Source organism: Umbelopsis ramanniana (genome assembly GCF_025399195.1).
Source record: "Umbelopsis ramanniana AG unplaced genomic scaffold K450scaffold_97, whole genome shotgun sequence".
In the NCBI taxonomy this organism is placed as follows: Eukaryota; Fungi; Mucoromycota; class Umbelopsidomycetes; order Umbelopsidales; family Umbelopsidaceae; genus Umbelopsis; species Umbelopsis ramanniana.
In genome coordinates this window covers 1-17,784 of record NW_026252183.1, presented here as the reverse complement: position 1 = coordinate 17,784, position 17,784 = coordinate 1, and the positions used below count along the sequence as shown (strand labels likewise).

The 17,784-nt window shown below is 43.2% G+C and overlaps 7 protein-coding genes across 7 annotated transcripts; 4 read left to right on the top strand and 3 right to left on the bottom strand.

Moving 5' to 3' along the window:
• Positions 1 to 594: 594 nt before the first annotated feature.
• K450DRAFT_262439 (uncharacterized protein) lies at positions 595 to 4,325 on the top strand. The gene is made up of 5 exons (XM_051592479.1): positions 595 to 1,151; positions 1,222 to 1,600; positions 1,669 to 1,819; positions 1,882 to 3,558; positions 3,627 to 4,325. The coding sequence occupies exons 1-5, from the start codon at positions 651 to 653 to the stop codon at positions 4,156 to 4,158; spliced, it is 3,240 nt and encodes a 1,079-aa protein (XP_051440292.1). The 5' UTR covers positions 595 to 650; the 3' UTR covers positions 4,159 to 4,325.
• Positions 4,326 to 5,053: 728 nt separating this feature from the next.
• On the top strand, positions 5,054 to 6,674 carry K450DRAFT_262438 (uncharacterized protein). Its single transcript, XM_051592478.1, has 3 exons — positions 5,054 to 6,380; positions 6,469 to 6,571; positions 6,632 to 6,674. Exon 1 carries the CDS (start codon positions 5,062 to 5,064, stop codon positions 6,220 to 6,222), a length of 1,161 nt encoding a protein of 386 aa, XP_051440291.1. The 5' UTR covers positions 5,054 to 5,061; the 3' UTR covers positions 6,223 to 6,380; positions 6,469 to 6,571; positions 6,632 to 6,674.
• An 829-nt stretch (positions 6,675 to 7,503) lies between these two features.
• On the top strand, positions 7,504 to 10,218 carry K450DRAFT_262419 (uncharacterized protein). Its single transcript, XM_051592477.1, has 3 exons — positions 7,504 to 8,221; positions 8,285 to 10,003; positions 10,111 to 10,218. Exons 1-3 carry the CDS (start codon positions 7,682 to 7,684, stop codon positions 10,132 to 10,134), a joined length of 2,283 nt encoding a protein of 760 aa, XP_051440290.1. The 5' UTR covers positions 7,504 to 7,681; the 3' UTR covers positions 10,135 to 10,218.
• Positions 10,219 to 12,948: 2,730 nt separating this feature from the next.
• K450DRAFT_262414 (uncharacterized protein) lies at positions 12,949 to 13,865 on the top strand. Its single transcript, XM_051592476.1, has 2 exons — positions 12,949 to 13,066; positions 13,129 to 13,865. The coding sequence occupies exons 1-2, from the start codon at positions 12,994 to 12,996 to the stop codon at positions 13,752 to 13,754; spliced, it is 699 nt and encodes a 232-aa protein (XP_051440289.1). The 5' UTR covers positions 12,949 to 12,993; the 3' UTR covers positions 13,755 to 13,865.
• Positions 13,866 to 13,902: 37 nt separating this feature from the next.
• K450DRAFT_262412 (uncharacterized protein) lies at positions 13,903 to 14,494 on the bottom strand. Its single transcript, XM_051592475.1, has one exon. The coding sequence runs from the start codon at positions 14,347 to 14,349 to the stop codon at positions 14,059 to 14,061; it is 291 nt and encodes a 96-aa protein (XP_051440288.1). The 5' UTR covers positions 14,350 to 14,494; the 3' UTR covers positions 13,903 to 14,058.
• Positions 14,453 to 16,206, bottom strand: K450DRAFT_262411 (uncharacterized protein). The gene has a single exon (XM_051592474.1). The coding sequence runs from the start codon at positions 16,042 to 16,044 to the stop codon at positions 14,641 to 14,643; it is 1,404 nt and encodes a 467-aa protein (XP_051440287.1). The 5' UTR covers positions 16,045 to 16,206; the 3' UTR covers positions 14,453 to 14,640.
• K450DRAFT_262410 (uncharacterized protein) lies at positions 16,206 to 17,414 on the bottom strand. Its single transcript, XM_051592473.1, has one exon. It carries the CDS (start codon positions 17,265 to 17,267, stop codon positions 16,368 to 16,370), a length of 900 nt encoding a protein of 299 aa, XP_051440286.1. The 5' UTR covers positions 17,268 to 17,414; the 3' UTR covers positions 16,206 to 16,367.
• Positions 17,415 to 17,784: the final 370 nt, after the last annotated feature.

Below are 17,784 nucleotides of genomic sequence, written 5' to 3'. Positions count from 1 at the left end.
GGTAACATCGTTCTATGAGAGTATTGAGCCTTCGAGCGAGTGTATTTTTTTCGTCCATAGCGCTCGTTTACCCATTTCACATACGAGCTATGTGGCGAGGTGGTATCGCTTCAACCTCAGACAATGCTTGCGCTAAATTTGCTGTTGAGGTTAAAAAGCAGCCAGCGTTAACGAGATCCAACCAATTTTGCGCGATATTTGCTAAGCGCATTCCCCACGTGTAACATTTTTTACAATGATTGACTTTGGTCTTCACCACATTGACCCGATACAATTACTTCTTACGAAATATGCTGTAAACTATTTCCCTCTATTGAGTTCAACTGTTAATTTTACCCAGAAATTTAGTTGAGTAGACTACATGCTTCATAGATATTGTAAGCAATATGATGGGCTATCAGTTGCCAATGTCTCGAGCTTCTTCTTGTTGCCGCATGTAAAAAAAAAGATGTTCAATTGGAGTGCCGCTGACAAAATAATGTATGTGTAAAATGAGGCATTTTGAAATAAGCTTTCCTAATTCAACATAAACGAACATACATCGAATGATATAAAAGCCAGAATTTTGCCCAGCTTCAATTTATCAGTCGATCTCTCCGGTATTCCTCTCTTCACCACCTGGCTTGACATTGTCAGCACATATATAAAACATGAATACTGATAAAGAAAAGCGCACTCAACTGACATTTGGTGAGGACGTTCGTCGTCGTTCTGGAGTCACCGAAGGAACTCATCACAATATACCTGTCGAATTTCGCACTCTATCTATTCATGTCACTGATTCCATCCATGTCCCTAACGACAAGAGCAAGAACAAAGAAAAGGAATTGGACGATTCAGAATACTTTGCTTCCATGGAGTTTCATAAATTGACTACGGAAGAAGTCGTCCAACGCTTCAATACCTCTGATACTGTTGGCTTGGACACTTCGGCAGCTGAAAACAGATTGAAGCGAAATGGTCCTAATGTGCTGGTTCAGCGCAAACCAAACTATGTCAAGAAAGTTCTGGGTTATGTTTTTGGTGGTTTCTGTTCTGTTCTTTGGATTGGAGTCATCACCTTCTTCCTTTGCTGGATGCCTCTGAGTACTCCTCCAGTCAGTCCTGGCGGAAGCCCAAGTGTTGTCAATCTTGCTCTCGCTATTCTTGTTGTAAGTAACGTCATTTAAATCAGCGAGCATTTTTCTCTTTTACCTAACCGGAAAATAATGGTCACTTTAGATCATTGTCATCTTTCTTCAAGCTTCCTTTTCCGCTTTCCAAGACTGGTCAACTTCTCGCGTTATGAACTCCATTCTCAACTTACTTCCGTCAGAATGTCTAGTTATTCGCAGTGGAGTCCCCACTAAAATGACAGCAAGCAACCTCGTTATTGGAGACGTTGTCCAGATCAAGTTGGGTAACAAGGTTCCTGCCGATCTCCGACTTATTCAAGTTTCTAGCGATCTTAAATTCGACCGTGCCGTCCTTTCTGGCGAGAGTGAACCAGTTGAAGGTACCATTTCCATGACAGACGAAAACTTCTTGGAATCCAAAAACATCGCTTTGATGGGAACCCATGTAGTTAATGGAAGCGGTCTAGGTGTCGTTGTCCTAACTGGTAATGATCAATATATCAACTTGTCTATCCATCATCGAATCATACTCTAACATGTGCGTGATTGCTAGGTAACAATACAGTCATGGGAAGAATCAACAAACTGACCACTGCTGCAAAGGAAAAAGTTACTTTGATCCAGCAAGAGATTTCTCGATTCGTTAGAATTATCGTTTGCTTGACCTGCGTTCTTGTATCAATTCTTCTTATTGAATGGCTTGCGTAAGTATCCTGTGAGTCATAAGATTTGTAAGAAAGCAAAAGCTAACATGGTTTTCCAATAGTTTCCTCCGTCCAAAACATCCAGACTTCCAAAACGTTGTTGCATTGTTGATGAACTTGATGGGATGCGTTGTTGCCTTCATTCCAGAGGGTATGCCCGTTGGCGTTGCTATGACCATGATGATGATTGCACGCCGTATGAAACAAAACAACATTCTCCCTAAAGCTCTTACCACGGTCGAAACTCTTGGCTGCGTTACTGTCATTTGCTCTGATAAGACTGGAACCCTCACACAAAACAAAATGTTCGTAACCTCTATTGGCTTCGAAGACTCTGAATGCACTCCTGAGGAATGCAGAGACAGAATGGTACAGGATAAAGCATCTCCTACCGCCGCTGCCTACAAAAAGCTTCACCTTGCTTCGCTATTCTGCAATAACTCCACCTTCGATGCTTCTACTTTGAACTTACCTATCTCTGATCGACTTGTCAATGGCGATGCAACTGATGCTGCAATTCTTCGATTATCTGCTGAACTCGGCAACACTGAACAAGTAGCCAAAGAATTCGTCCGTACTTTTGAAATCCCCTTCAACTCCAAGAATAAGTGGATGCTGACCATGTATCAAGCTGCTGAAGACTCCAAAGCCATGGAAAAAGTTTACGGTGGAAGTGGCAAGCAGTCTTTGGTTTTCGTCAAAGGTGCTCCTGATATTCTTTTACCAAAGTGTACTTCTGTTCTCTCCTCGGCTACCAACACTGTTAAATCTTTGACTGCTGAAGTCATTTCTCGCTTGAATGCTACTCAAGAATCTTGGGCTGGTAAAGGACAACGTGTCCTCCTGCTTTGCAGTCGCTTTTATTTGCCATCAAGTGCATTGGGATCAAATGAACTTCAAGACGAAATAGTGCGCAACGCTGTACAAGATCTGACTGTTATCGGCCTTGTCGGTATTATGGACCCACCTCGTCCCGAAATCCTTCAAACTGTTGCTGACTGTCGCCGATCAGGCTCTCGATTCTTCATGATTACTGGTGATTTTGGACTAACCGCCGCTGCTATCGCTCGTCAAATTGGAATTTTCACCACTACCAGGGATCCCGATACGTATACTGATGTAACCAAGTCGGATGCTGCCGATGAAAAGTTCGAAGGTGTGACCAGTCTACTCTTGACTGGAAGTGATCTTCTTAAATTTGGTGATATCGAATGGGATATCGTGGCTAAATATGAAGAAATTGTTTTTGCTCGTACTACACCAGAACAAAAGCTCAGGATTGTCAAGGAACTTCAAAAGCGTGAAAATGTTGTGGCCGTTACAGGTGATGGTGTCAACGATGCTCCTGCTTTGAAAGCCGCCGATGTTGGTGTTGCAGTCGTTAGTGGTAGCGATGTTGCCATTGAAGCTGCTGATTTGGTTCTACTTGGAGGCTTCGACTCTATTACCGAAGCTATTCGTCTTGGTCGACTTGTGTTCCAGAACTTGCAAAAAGTTATTGGCTATCTTCTTCCCGCTGGTTCATGGTCCGAAATCTGGCCAGTCTTGGTTAATGCTTTCGCTGGTACACCTCTTCCTCTAAGCTCTTTCCTAATGATTATTATTTGCTGCTTTACGGACTTATTCCCGTGCTTAGCACTGATTATGGAACGCGAAGAATTTGACTTGTTGTCCCAAAAACCTCGTAACCCAAAGCGTGATCACCTGATCAACTTCAAGATATACCTTCAATCATATATGTAAGTCTTGTTATATTTTTCGGAGAACTGTACGAGGGGCTCATCTAACTTGCTTTTGCTTTATCAAGATTCATGGGATCTATGCAAACTATTTGTTCACTCTCCATGTTCTTCCTATTTATGAAGGAGCATACTGGTCTTACCTGGTACGACTGGGTTGGCACATACAGTAGTGGACCTTGGGGCCCTGAAGACAATCAAACATGGGGATGGGATTCTACAGGAAACCCTTTGACGTCTGATCAGTTTACTACTATCAGCTTCAGTGGTCAGTGCGTTACCTTTGTCACCTTGGTCATCTTACAGTGGGGCAACATTCTATCCATTCGCAATCGAAAGCTGTCTATACTTCAGGCGGATCCTATTCGTCCTGCTCGTAGAAACCTTTGGTTATTCGTCGGAATGACTTGTTCTTTGATTGTCGCCATTATTGTCACTGAAGTTCCTTGGATCCAAAATACTTTACTAACTGGTTCTGTACCCATCAAACATTGGTTCCTTCCTTTCCCTCTGGCTCTGGGTATCCTTATGATGGATGAAATCCGCAAATTATTAGTTCGCTCCTTCCCTAACAGCATCATTGCCAAGCTGGCCTGGTAACCAACTGCACATACGCATTTTCACAATAGACACCTCCACCTACTACATAACCATCACTAGCAAGCTTCTAACCTTTTCGATGCTTATCGAATTTGAATAATCATACATCCATTTCAATCATTTATCCCCCCATGATAATAAATGTAAAAAGCTTTGAATGCATATAATTATCTACATATTTTGCTTCTGGACGTCTTAGTTTCTATGAATGACTTTGCTTATCAATGCTTTCAAAGCAAATACAATTGATTTGTAGAAATTCTGTGGGAAAGCTGAAAATTTTGGTAAACCAACACCAGGCACCTGCCGCAGCAGCTCAATACAGCATGATTGGTAAGCTTTTGAAAATTTTTCTACATCGAGTTTGTATGTCAATAAACATATACTTTGATTTTGATCCAAGTTGCAATATGAAAAATCAAGCCATTTACATTTCTGATGCTGGTCACATCAACTAGTTATCGAAACTTATTAACCCTTTCCATTGAAGGATAGCTCACATATAAAGAGAAAATGACTGGAAGAAAGACAGCATTCAAAAATGAAAACTTTTGGTGTTTCCCTGGTAATGTGATGAAGATAGCAGTATATTTAAAAGTACTTGGTTGCGTTACTGAGCCGGCGTTCATCCGATTAAGAGTCCGATCACTTACGCAAGCTTATCTTTGATTTCATTACTGTCAAGGTACCCAAGAAGTTATTACGCAAGCTGGCATTTAGTTACTGCGCAATAGAAATGGGTAATGTGTTCAATGAATATCGGTGAATATGCACATAAGGGTATTCGGTGTCTTTAGTACTACCGGTGACCATAAGTGGAAACAAACCAACTCGTCTAAATTATAAAAGGACCATTTACCTGGTGATAAAAAACAAATCAGAACTATCTCAATCACGAAAAACATGTCTCTACAAGATAATCAACAGTCTAAATCCTTCCTATGTCGTTATCGTCAGCTGGCTCCGTCTGCTTCGGTCAGAGTCTCCCCATTATGCCTGGGTGCCATGAACTTTGGTGAGGCATATAAAGATGGCTTGGGTGAATGCAACAAGGAAACTTCATTTGAAATACTAGATCATTTCGCCAGTCAAGGCGGTAACTTTATTGATACAGCCAATATGTATCAAGATGGGGAATCTGAACAGTGGCTTGGAGATTGGATGGCATCCCGCAAAAATCGAGATGAAATGGTTATCGCCACCAAGTACTGTACTGCCTACAAATTACATCTCAAGGACAAGATTCAAGCAAACTATGGTGGTAACGGTCTCAAGTCTATGCGCATTTCGGTTGAAGAATCCCTTAAAAACCTTCAGACAACCTATATTGACTTGTTCTACTTGCATTGGTGGGACTACACTGTTAATATTCCAGAGCTGATGCACGGCTTGAACGATCTTGTGGCTTCCGGCAAGGTATTGTACTTGGGAATCTCCAATACACCAGCATGGATTGTTGTAAAATGCAATGAATATGCTCGTGAACGTGGTTTGCGTCAATTCACCGTCTATCAGGGACAATGGAACGCTGGCCTTCGCGATTTGGAACGAGAAATTATCCCAATGTGTCGTGCTGAAGGCATGGGATTGTTACCGTATGGAGCTTTGGGTTCAGGACGATTCCATACTAAAGAAGGTTATAAAGAGCGCGAAATTAACAACCCGGGTCGCAAAGGAAGACAATATTCCGAGCGGGAAAAGGCTGTGTCCAAGGCCCTGGAAAACGTCGCTAATGCACATGGCACAATCCTCACCAGCGTTGCACTCGCATATGTCAGACAAAAAGCGCCATATGTCTTTCCAATCGTTGGCGGAAGGACGTTAGAGCACCTCAAAGGCAATATTGAAGCTTTAAGTCTTTACTTGACCCAAGAAGAAATGAAGGAAATCGAAAATGCCTATGAATTTGATCCTGGCTATCCAAATACTTTCCTCAGTGGTAATCTGAATGTCGGTGGAGAGTTATTCAGTGCCACCAAGCCAAGTAATGTCTTTTGGACAAAGCGCCAAGGTACTTTTGATTGGGTTGAGCCCGAAAAACCAATCGGACCTATTGAACAGTGATAGTAGTGAAGCAAACAGAGTAGTCGTAAATAAAAAAATTACACCCAGTGAATTTTTTGATCTCGCGTGTACAGGGACAACAAATACTGCGAATGAATCCCGACATTGGTGATCTCTTTCTGAGCAGCATCACAATTCGAAATTTCAATCTCTCTAAGGTAATGATTGGAGTCCATTTAGGTTAACTTGCTAGCTAGGAAGTTTTTTGTCCACAAGATGCACTTACCCAGGTGTTACAAAGTAAAGGTCCCCCATATATAGTTAGAAGCCGGTGCTCACAAGCTGCAACCGGCATACAGAAGCTAGCAATTTAGGTTGCAATGATGTGACGAATTTCATTGTAAAAACAGTAGGTGGTATGAACAACACGCTGTATACCTGCATTCCACATTGTAATCAATTTATGTAGTGATACTAGGCAGCAGCTAACAAACGTCTATGATTCTTCCTCAAAACCCACAGCAAATGGAAACGTACCAAAGAGTGACATAAAATTTTCCACCGTCGACCAGTAAGAAGGTAACAGCCCCCCCCCCTCACCATTGAATGGTAAGCCATCCACATATATGAGCTATCTTGACTTAAGCTACACCAACCCACCGTATTATGCTACGACGAGCTAGTTTGAATTGATTGAGTGGACATGATCAGATTTTATCATACAGGCTGGACCCGAACACTTTTGTAACGCGCAAGGCAACAGGGAAGTAATCCACGATCATGGTTACGTATTTTATAGCCGCATCCACGGAAACAATCAAAGCTCGACAAGGTATCTCCGGCTGCTGTCATAACCGACTGTCGATATCTATCTCAGTTAAACTACAACTTACAAGCAGTTCAAAATATTAGTTGTTAGGACTTTGTGAGTATTGCCTTGAGTGGCTGGGCTATCGGATCTGAACCAAAAGTATGCCAGGTCTCTTTTTAGAACGTCAAGATCTTCAAAATTAACTGCTGCTGACTAAAAATCGATTCTCGAAAGGGATAGAAAGGTTGTTTCACCCACGAAAAGTGGGAAAGATCTCAACTCAGAAACTTCACATGACGAAAAAATGGCATAGGCACACTTCACCGAAGTCAAACAGTTTTCTTGGACCATGGTTTCGGAACCCCCGAATCCAGGCGTTGCCCGTGGTCTGTGCTTGAACAAATCTTACTGTCATAATCATGCAATTTCAATCTCCGCCTTTGCAGACCCCTCTTCTGCTTACTTCTAGCTTGTAGAGCAAACATTACGTGAGGGAATATATTGTGCGTCCTCTATGAAATGAAGCTGTTTAAATATATTTAATGTGTTATAATGCAGGATTGGGAAGAAAATATCGTCGATCATCGCGGCCACTTGCATGGGTAGGATGTCTTCGAAAACATTACGTATGAGTGACAGGATTGCAACGCAATTGTGAATATATAAGTGACTTCAGAGAGGCAAAGCGGAAATATACTACATTTCACCATGACCGATTTAGTCAACCGCCTTGCTGCTACGAAAGACAAACTTGCCGAAGATTCGGCAACCAAACCTGGGTCCAGCAAGAAAGATCAGATTCTCGAACAGGAAAACCGTACACAGGACCAAGAACCTGGCCATGTTCTTGCTACACCCACAGGTGTTAAGATAGACCATACAGACGATACACTCAAGGCTGGAGAACGTGGTCCTACCTTGATGGAAGACTTCCATTTCCGTTATTCTATCACTCAATTTGACCATGAACGCATTCCTGAGCGAGTTGTTCATGCTAGAGGGTCTGGCGCTCATGGATACTTTGAACTCTTTGAATCTCAAGCAGAATTTACCAGCGCCAAAGTATTGAATGATACTTCTCGTAAGACTCCAGTTTTTGTTCGCTTTAGTACCGTTCAAGGATCTCGAGGTTCAGCCGACACTGTACGCGACGTTCGTGGATTTGCTGTCAAGTTTTACACCGACGAAGGAAATTGGGATCTTGTTGGTAACAACATTCCAGTCTTCTTCATTCAAGATGCAATCAAGGTCAGTGGCCAATTTTCAATCTGAAACTTTAGGCGACCTTCACACTAATCTGAATTTTATTAGTTCCCCGATTTGGTTCACTCGCTCAAGCCTGAACCTCATAACGAAATCCCTCAGGGCCAGACAGCTCACGACAACTTTTGGGACTTCGCTTCTCTGATGCCTGAATCAACACATATGTTGATGTGGATTTTATCCGATCGTACTATCCCAAGAAGTTATCGAATGATGCAAGGCTTTGGCGTCAATACCTACATCTTAATCAATGAAAAGATGGAACGCCACTTTGTCAAGTTCCACTGGAAGCCTGTATTGGGTACACACAGTCTTGTGTGGGATGAAGCTCAAAAGCTTGGTGGACAAGATCCTGATTATCATCGAAGAGATTTGTGGGAAGCCATTGAGTCTGGAAACTATCCTCAGTATGATTTTGGTATCCAGATTGTCGCAGAAAAGGACGAACATAACTTCGACTTCGATCTTCTTGACTGTACCAAGCTTATCCCTGAGGAACAAGTCCCCGTTCGTTGGATTGGTCGAATGACATTGGACCGCAATCCAGACAACTTTTTTGCTGAAACCGAACAGGTGGCCTTCTGTACGCAACACGTTGTTCCTGGTATTGGATTTAGCAATGATCCAATGTTACAAGGCCGTAACTTCTCTTATTTGGACACTCAGTTGAATCGATTCAACGGTCCCAATTTCAATGAAGTCCCAATCAACAAGCCGATCTGTCCCTTCTTCAACAACCTGCGCGATGGCTTCAATCGTCAGCGTATCAACAAGGGAAAAGTCAATTATTGGCCAAACCGCTACGTAAATCCCAGACCTGCTGCAGAGGAGGATCATCCGTATATGCATTTCCCAGAAAAGACCGAAGGTTTGAAGACACGATTACGTGCTCCAAAGTTCAAGGAACATTACAAACAAGCCACCATGTTTTGGAATTCCATGTCAGACGTTGAGAAGGATCACTTGGTTGCCGCCGCAAGATTTGAGCTTGGAAGAGTCGACGATCTTAGGATTCAAACTCGTCAAGTCGAAAACTTCCTGAACGTTGACCACGAGTTTGCTAAGCGCGTAGCTGATGGTCTTGGCATCAAGATTCCATCCGAGGCTGCCGTGCAGAACCATGGCCGACAATCCCCTGCCCTTAGTCAGTTGAACACAGTCTTTGGTTCACCTGCTACAAGAAAGGTAGCATTCATTGTTGCCGATGGATATGATAGCACCCAACTTTTGGAACTTCGAGGAGCCGTCAAAGCAGCCGGCGCCATGACCTTTATCATTGGGCCAAGAAGAGGAAAAATCAAGAGTTCCAAACAAATGGAAAACCCTGAGGAAGAAGAGCCGGAGGGAACTTCACCTGAGACATCTGACTATGGCATTTACGCTGACTTCTCCTTGTTTACTGCAAAGTCCACCTTATTCGATGCCATCATCGTACCTGGCGGAGCTCAGAGCATCAATACTCTGAAGAATAATGGAGAAGCTTTCCAATGGATCAATGAAGCCTATAAGCACTTTAAGACTATCGGTGCTGTTAGCGACGGTGTTGCGCTCTTACGCGAGTCTGCAATCCCTCCCTCGCTCATTTCTATTGATGAAGCTATTACTTCAGAAAAAGGTGTTGTGACAGCCGGCGTATACTCTGCTTCTAAGGAATCCGAATCGATTGTTGGAAGCGCCATTGAGGCTGTCAAAAGCGTTGGTAAAACTGGCAACTTTGCAAAGTCATTTATCGAAGCCGTCGGACAGCACCGACATTGGGACAGAGATGTATCTCGTATTCCAGCTTAAATAATTTTTATATATCTCAATTATGTTTCAGTATTGATAGCGATTGCACTAGCTGGCATCCAACGCTAAAAATATTGTGTTTTAAGTGCACCAATAAAAACGTTCTCTAATCACAACCTATTGCCTGGAAACCTGTTCAGAATGCCTCGATGGAAACACTGTTAAACTGATTTTTGAAAAGAAAAAATTTAAACCAATCCTTAAAACAGATTCTTAAATGCTATTTTAAAATAACTTTGTACATGTCAAAGAAGTTGCCAAAGGACGAAATCAATAAAGTGTTATCAATCTTGTTGGAAAGCTTGGAAGCGAGGCGATACGTTTACTCGTCAAGCCCATTTATTATGTACGCCGCCTCACCCACTTTTGTTAAGTACATCGGAACGAATCTTGTTCATATTACATAGGGATTTCCATTGGGGTGCGAGACGGCAAATTGGTGAGATGAACGTGTCAAATATGTGCATGACAATGGAATCTAAAAAACGCATGGAACATCCATATCACCAATGTTCATGATTCCATTACTGGCAAGGCTGGACTTTCCAACCACCATGGTGCTGTAGCGACTGCTGAGCTCATTCTTTATGCTATCATACTGTAACTTTTAAGATTTGCTTTCATCGGTGAGACATCATCGACCCATAGGTAGAAGTCACTTTCTTTTCTCACTGAAAAGGTTCGTTCTCCAAATACCAAGTGTTCCTTGGATTATCGGCGATTGTAGTGCTATCTTTAGCTGCCCAAATGTCGAAGTCGACAGATTACTTTGAATATTTATCTCTTTCATATTTGATAGCCTACTTAAATTATAATATTACTTTAATGCTTCTTATTTCCAATGACAATATGCACCGTTGTTTGCTAATAAGAAAAAATGGGTGCCTGTATTAATATCGACAAGAACCACAAGTTGTACCCAATATCGAACAAGATAAGTAAATTCAGTATATGTCGTCGGCATAATGATTTGTCAATAAATGCTCAACCGTTCAAAGCTGTGTAGTAAAATCGGCTTACTGCATAGTTGACCAATTATTTCATAAATGAAGCTTGCAAGATTTCAAGTCATTCAAATTTGACAATTGTGAAGCAGGTATCATTTGATGGTTGGATGGCTATGTCTCTATCTTGATTTTTACACACCCAGTGTATGAGATAGGGGCTGTGTAGGACCACTTATTAGTTCATAATCCACCGCTAACTATGGCCGGTCGTACTGTCTACATTACCGGGGGTTCTTTTCCTATAGCACCTAGTTTCGTACGTTGACATTAATAGGTTGATCCCCAGAGGATGAGTCCCCATTGGCCTGCGTCCACTTGTATTCCAACACAACGCGGGCACAATTTGAGCCTTTCTAAATAGTTGCCAACGATCAGATTTCAGTTGTGAGTGATTCAAGGGTATCCAAGCTGAAAACAGGTTAGGAAATGCGTCCCTTAGGAACGTGCGGTTAGGAACGTGCGTTAAAATGAAAGGTCGTTGACTCTATCTCTCCGAGAAGATTGTATCGGTGATTTTTTATGTATGCAAAAACAGCTCTTCCCCGCAAAATTCCCGCCAGGCAGGATGTTCGCAAAACTCCTCTAAAAAGTCTTCACTTTCAGCAAACTATTGACACTGGTGTGAGGCTTGTATAAAAATAGTTTATTTGAATTTCTAAGAAATCCTCAAGATCCTTGCCATTTCAAATGCTTGTGCAGGAGCGTGCCAGGTTTCAATATGGGTACCTAGGTACCAATGACAGCGTTGTTCCAGTACAGACTCCGCAAGAATAAACTTCTAAGACTACACCCAGCGGATATTGTACCATAGTACTGGTTATTAACAACTGGAGGTCTTGCAGGGCACAGTAAAGCTTATTAAGGAATGAATTACCCGTTTCCACAACCTCACGTAAATTTACCGCGGAGGGGGCGGGTTGGTTGGAGTCAGCCAGCCAGGTCGCTTCTCAGACATATCCAGCATGAAATATTTTATTGCAGTTGCGTCTAAATATGACTTTTTTCCTATGCAGTGCAATTCCGTAAAGTTGAAGCTGGTGCCATGTTGAACGGAAATGAATGTTGTGGGATCTCCATTGCGGTCATGCTTATTTTAGCTGGGATCAAAGTAAACCATTTCGAACATGCTCCGTGCAAGCGTAAGGTACGAATGTTTCTCAGAATGTTCTCTCCTCAACTGCTCTCGCTCTATCAATAACATTAAATATCGGTGAATGACCTCTATTCTATATGGTGGTGCTTCCAGAAAAGAAGAATAGTATTGATGCATGAAAGTGCTAATAATAGTCGCGGGGGGGCATAAACACATATTACCTTACGAAAAGCGAAGAAGCGTCCGTAAAAAAATAATTACTTTATTCATAATACCAGAAGATGATCGACTACAAAATCGCGCAATAACTGAAAATGGATATCACTCGCCCTGAATAAAGTAGTCCGTTGGCCGGAGGCTATGTTATCATCCAACATTCACCGATAATGGAGAAAATGATTGATGTCAGCTTGATAAATAGATCTGCGAAACATTCGCGGCTGAAATAGATATTGATCTTTGTATTCGACGACGGTAAATAGGACATACGAACCAAGAGAGAAGAACGCCTATGCTCCGGTGAGGGTGTACAGTGTTTGTGGATTTGAGATCTACACCAGCACAGAGCTTGGTAGTGGTTTATGGTGTAGATGGTAGGTTGAAATTCAATATCAGATCATAATGCCGATGAAATGTAAAACAGCATCCATGCATGTATTGTATCTCTTTGTATTTGATCAAAGTGCCTGCGTTAATGCTGTTAGCAATTGATGTGTAAGCACCGAACCGGAATTTATTTTTGGTGCTCGATCATCTCGTTTTAATATACACGATTCAGGTGTATAAATATCAGGGCTTCGACGCAAAGGGCTTGATCACAGTATTCAAGTACACAAGCAATCCTTTGCCACGAATAGTCTTCTCTCGAAATGCGTGTCACCTTCAACTTTGCCACAGCCCTCGTTGGGCTTTTGTCTATTGCCAGTTATGCCTCGGCTGCAAGTATGTGTTATATGGAATGTCGTTTTTTTTTTAGACAGAATGATAGTAACCACCTTTAGTAGAAGACTACAATCGTTTGAACATATCGGACGCAGCTGTTCTCTTCATCGATCACCAAGTTGGATTATTCAACCTAGTTCAAGACACTAACCCAGATTCCTTTAAGAACACTATCTTGGCTGTCGGTGACACTGCAAAATTCTTTGACTTGAAAGTAGTCTTAACCACATCCCGCGAAGACGGTCCTAATGGTCCTATGCTGCCAGAGCTCAAGGCCAAGTTCCCAAATGCGCCTTACGTTGCTAGACCAGGACAAATTAATGCTTGGGATGACCCAGAGTTCGTCAAAGCCGTAGAAGCTACAGGAAAGAAACAGCTTATCATTTCCGGTATCGTTACAGATGTATGCGTAACATTTGTTTCCCTATCTGCCAAGGCTGCTGGTTATGAAGTCTTTGTGGTTACCGATGCTTCCGGTACATTTAATGAAGCTATCAGAGACGCCTCATGGTCACGAATGGAAGCTGGCGGAATTCAACTCATGAACTGGTTTGCTGTTGCCTGTGAGTTGGCTCGTGATTGGCGAATGGACCTTGAAGGTCTTGCAGCTTTGTTCGGTTCCCACATCCCTACTTATAAAGCTCTGATGGACGGATACAATGGAGCTGTCGCTTCCGTTAAACATTAGTGTTTGTGTCATCCATTTCTACACATATCAATAAAGAGTTCTACAAATTTCTATATCGAAAACCGCTTTTAATTCATACAACTAAATCCGCTTCAGACAATAGCCAACAGCGACAAGTACAATCGAATGTCTGCTTTATCAGCATTTATGGGTAATAAATAGCGATGACTACTATCACTTCTTAGCATTTATTATAAGAGAGATGATTAAGACCATTGGCTGTTAAGGGGATGCCAAGGTAATCACAGGAAGTAACGATAGGACAGCGTTCAGTGCCAGTTTAAGAGTGCGAGAGGAGGGGGTGTCAATAATGGCCGATTTGTTGACATTGACATTGACATTGATACCATTGTGAACAATCCAGGTTTGGACAATGGATAGCATACGTTTGGCGATGGAAGGAGTGGAGGGTTCGGAGTAAGATGTCGTCGGAAAAGAGGAGGAGAGGAGGAATGAAGGGATGGAAGTCGATGCGAGCGATTTTTTCGGCAAGGTCGTTGATATAGACATTGAACAGCCATGGGCTGAGAAGGCTGCCTTGAAAGAGGCCTACAGAGCGAGACAATAGAGGGCCAACAGATTGGTTGACAATCATTTGGGAAAAGCAAGAGGAGAAGAGAGAGTCGACAAGTTGAATTAGTGCGGTGGGAGTGTCGCGGAGGATAAGTTTATCCAGGAGACGGGAAATGGGGACACGGTCATAGGCTTTCTCTAAATCAAGAAAGATATGGAAATTGCGTTGTTGGGATGGAGCGTGTGCTGACGCATTGGCTCACCATAAATGAGAGATGGTGGTGTAGCCAGGGCAAAAGCCAGCTTGAAAGGGAGAAAAGACGTTGAGCTTGGGTTGGGAGTATAGAAAGGATAGGAGAATGGATTCAAAGATCTAGCGAAGACATGGTGTGAGAGAGATTGGGCGTGAGGAGGATGGGGTAAAGGAATCGGATTTTTTGGGTATAGGAGTTATTTGGGATATATTCCACATACTAGGTGTAAGAGTAGAAAAAAGAAATGTGGAGAAGAGGAGTTGCATAGAGGAAAGGAAAACAGTTGAAGAGGAGAGTGCTTTGAAGATGCGACTGTGAAGGACATCCAGGCCAAAGGTTTTGGCACTGGGGTATTTCATAATATGTTTGGCAATCTTCTCTGGTGTAAGAAAAGAAAAGTAGTGGATTATCAGGGAGGGGGTGCACTTGTCGGTGGAAAAGGGTGGAATGGAAGCGATCAGAGTGTGGAGGGTTATAGAGGTTGGTATAGAAGTCAGTAACGCTTTCCAGAGGGGAAAGCAGTGGATCATCGGAGAGGAGTGTCTTGCTATTTCCTCGTTGACTTCGTTTGAAGAGTCGGACGGTATGGTAGTGGGCAGTGCTGGATTTAAGGAGTGGTCGATTTCCGAGCAGCGTTGCTGAGGGGTATAAGTACCCAGGATGGTTTCGCAACACGTAGAGATTAAAGACATGTATAATGCATAAACGGTATCGATAATGTCTTGCGTGGTGGAAATATCTTGGGACTGCATTATTTGATCTGAAAGGAAGTGCATGAGTTGGTAATGCTCATTCCATAACAATTCAAAGCATGCGATCAGTTGGTCAGCGAGCAGAGGTTCGTCGAGGTATTTGAGGTTAAATCGGATGGCTTGGGGAGTGGATGTGGGTGATGGAGGTGGTTTTGGGGGAAGCATAAAGGTGACGAGGTGATGGTCGGTTTTTGGGTGTATAGGAGCATGGGTGTTGGCAGTCGTAAAGAGAGAAGAGTCTAAGAGGACATGGTCATATTTGAAGGGTGGGGTGTCCGTAATCCAATTTAAATCATGTTGAAGGCATAGATCGGAGATGCCTTGTTTTCTTGGATCCAGGATTAGCGAGGGTATGTATTTTTTAGAAGGAACGTTGGGATGGTAATTAATGTCGCCTAGAAGGACAGAGACTTTGGTTTTGGGCATATGTTGTTGGCATACATTCCATGGCATACTCGGGGGTAAGTATAGTGCATGTAGGCAGTGGCCGTGGAGAGAGAAGGTGATGGAATGAGTCGTTTGGTGAAGGAGTGTAAAGCTGGATCGTAAATTAGGTCGTGCAAGTATGGCTAGTCCACCGGCGCTTGGGCCGTTTGTCCTGGGGACATGGGTGGACGTTGCTAATAGATAAGGAGTGTATGTGTTATAGCGAGAGAAATGCCAAGACTCTGTGATTACGATCATATCGGCAAGATGTTTGTCTAGAAGTTGAATGCAAGAAGTTAGTTTTTCGGGTGAAAACCCTTTCATATTTTGTAGGTATATCTTCATGGGGAAGATTCCATGGGAGTATCAGAGATCGGCAAAAGAATGTTGAGTTCTGCGGCATATTGAGTAAAGAACTCCTTAACGGAGTCTTGCTTAGTGTTTTGAATGATGTTAGCGACTCGTTTGGCGAACAAAGCCTTAACTTCATCAAGTTTATCTACAGGGAAATTAGGATCAAGTGGTTTAGTAGGATCTGTTTCAATCACTTGGAAGCGGAAAGTTTTACACTTAGCGAGAAAGGACGTGGTGTAGTCATCCTGGATCACAAATTCCACACAGTTCTGGGCGATGTAGCTTATGTTAACAATTTTTGTTAACATGAAGTGCTACGCGAAGAGGCGGGATTTGAGATCCTTATAGCTGGTTCGAGGGATGCCGTTGTCGTAGATACGTCGCAGGCCAAGACGCTGTTCGGTGCTGCTTTTATGAGGGACTCGTTTCTGGTGGAAGAAAGCGAGCGCACTCTTAGCAGCTTCTGCGTTAGCGGTGGGTTTGTTGGAAACCAGCTTCTCGGCAATAGCAGAATAACTTTGCTTGGGTCGGCCAGTAGGGGCAACTGTTTTTTTGGTCACGGAAGCATACGTGATGGTGGTTTGAGGGATATGCTTGGCATTCCAAGGCCTGGGGTGTACAGGGCTTGGAGTCTGCTCGGTCATATCTCGCTGGTGCTGGTCCTTCTGGTTCTTCTGGTTGCGGCGGGCGTTGTTTTTATCACCAACAAGTTCGGCAGCAGCTGTATTTTCGAAGAGTTCCATGGCGTCGGGGCGTGCGGGAGCTGTTGTAGGTGTTGTAGGTGGAGCATGCTTAGAAGCTAGCGTACCTCGGTTTTCACTAGCCTGTGAAAGAAGTTGCTGGTAGTTATGGTTCATGGCGGATAGGTCTTTCGTTAGGTTATTAATGGAATATTGTAAATCAAGCATTTGCGTAGCTTGATTATCCATCTTTTTCAACTGTATTTCGTTGGTTCGCTGTAGTTCAGTGATTCGAAATAAAAGATCCGCGTTTTGTCGTCGTAAGTCTTCATTTTCTCTTTGAAGGGCTTCCATTGGAGCTGTCACAGCAGTGGCAGAACCAGGAGCACCGGAAGTGTAACGGTTGATGATACGGATAGGGGTAGCCCGATTATTGTCAGAGTATGACGGGGAAGCAGCTCGTTTGGTTGTAGACAGTGTTACAGTTGGTGAAGGGGATCGGCTACGGTTAGAACCAAGAAGGTTGTTAACCATGGTACCGATGCGCGAGGTAAGCTTCAAGGGCGCTTTTCCTTTGCCTTTAGAAAAAGTGGAAAGCGTCGATTCAGAATCGTCACCATCAGCGGAGCGGAGAGAAGCATTCAAAGAGGCATTAGAGTGGAATGAAGCAGGAATAGAGGGACCAAACCTTTGATCGGTGACGGGATCATGTAGAGCAAGTTGACGAAGACGGGCTTGGTAGTCAGACGATTCGCGCAAGGGCGAAAGAGATGGCTCAGCGGTAGCAATAGGAGCGGCAGGAACTTGGTTGGCGAGAATAGCAGCTTCTCTAGCTTGCCGTTGCTTGGCTAAGCTGAGGAGCTCGCGCTGAAACCTTTACAGGTCCAACTGCAACGGGACGATACTTTGGGGCAGGAAGGAAGTCATCGTTGTCCGAAAGACTGATGCGATCGTTTTCAACAAGAAAATGGGTGAGTGCTTTCTTGGGAAGCGCGAACGGGGGGGGGGTTGCAGCTTTTGTTTTTGGGGAGGACTTGACGTCCTCCATTGC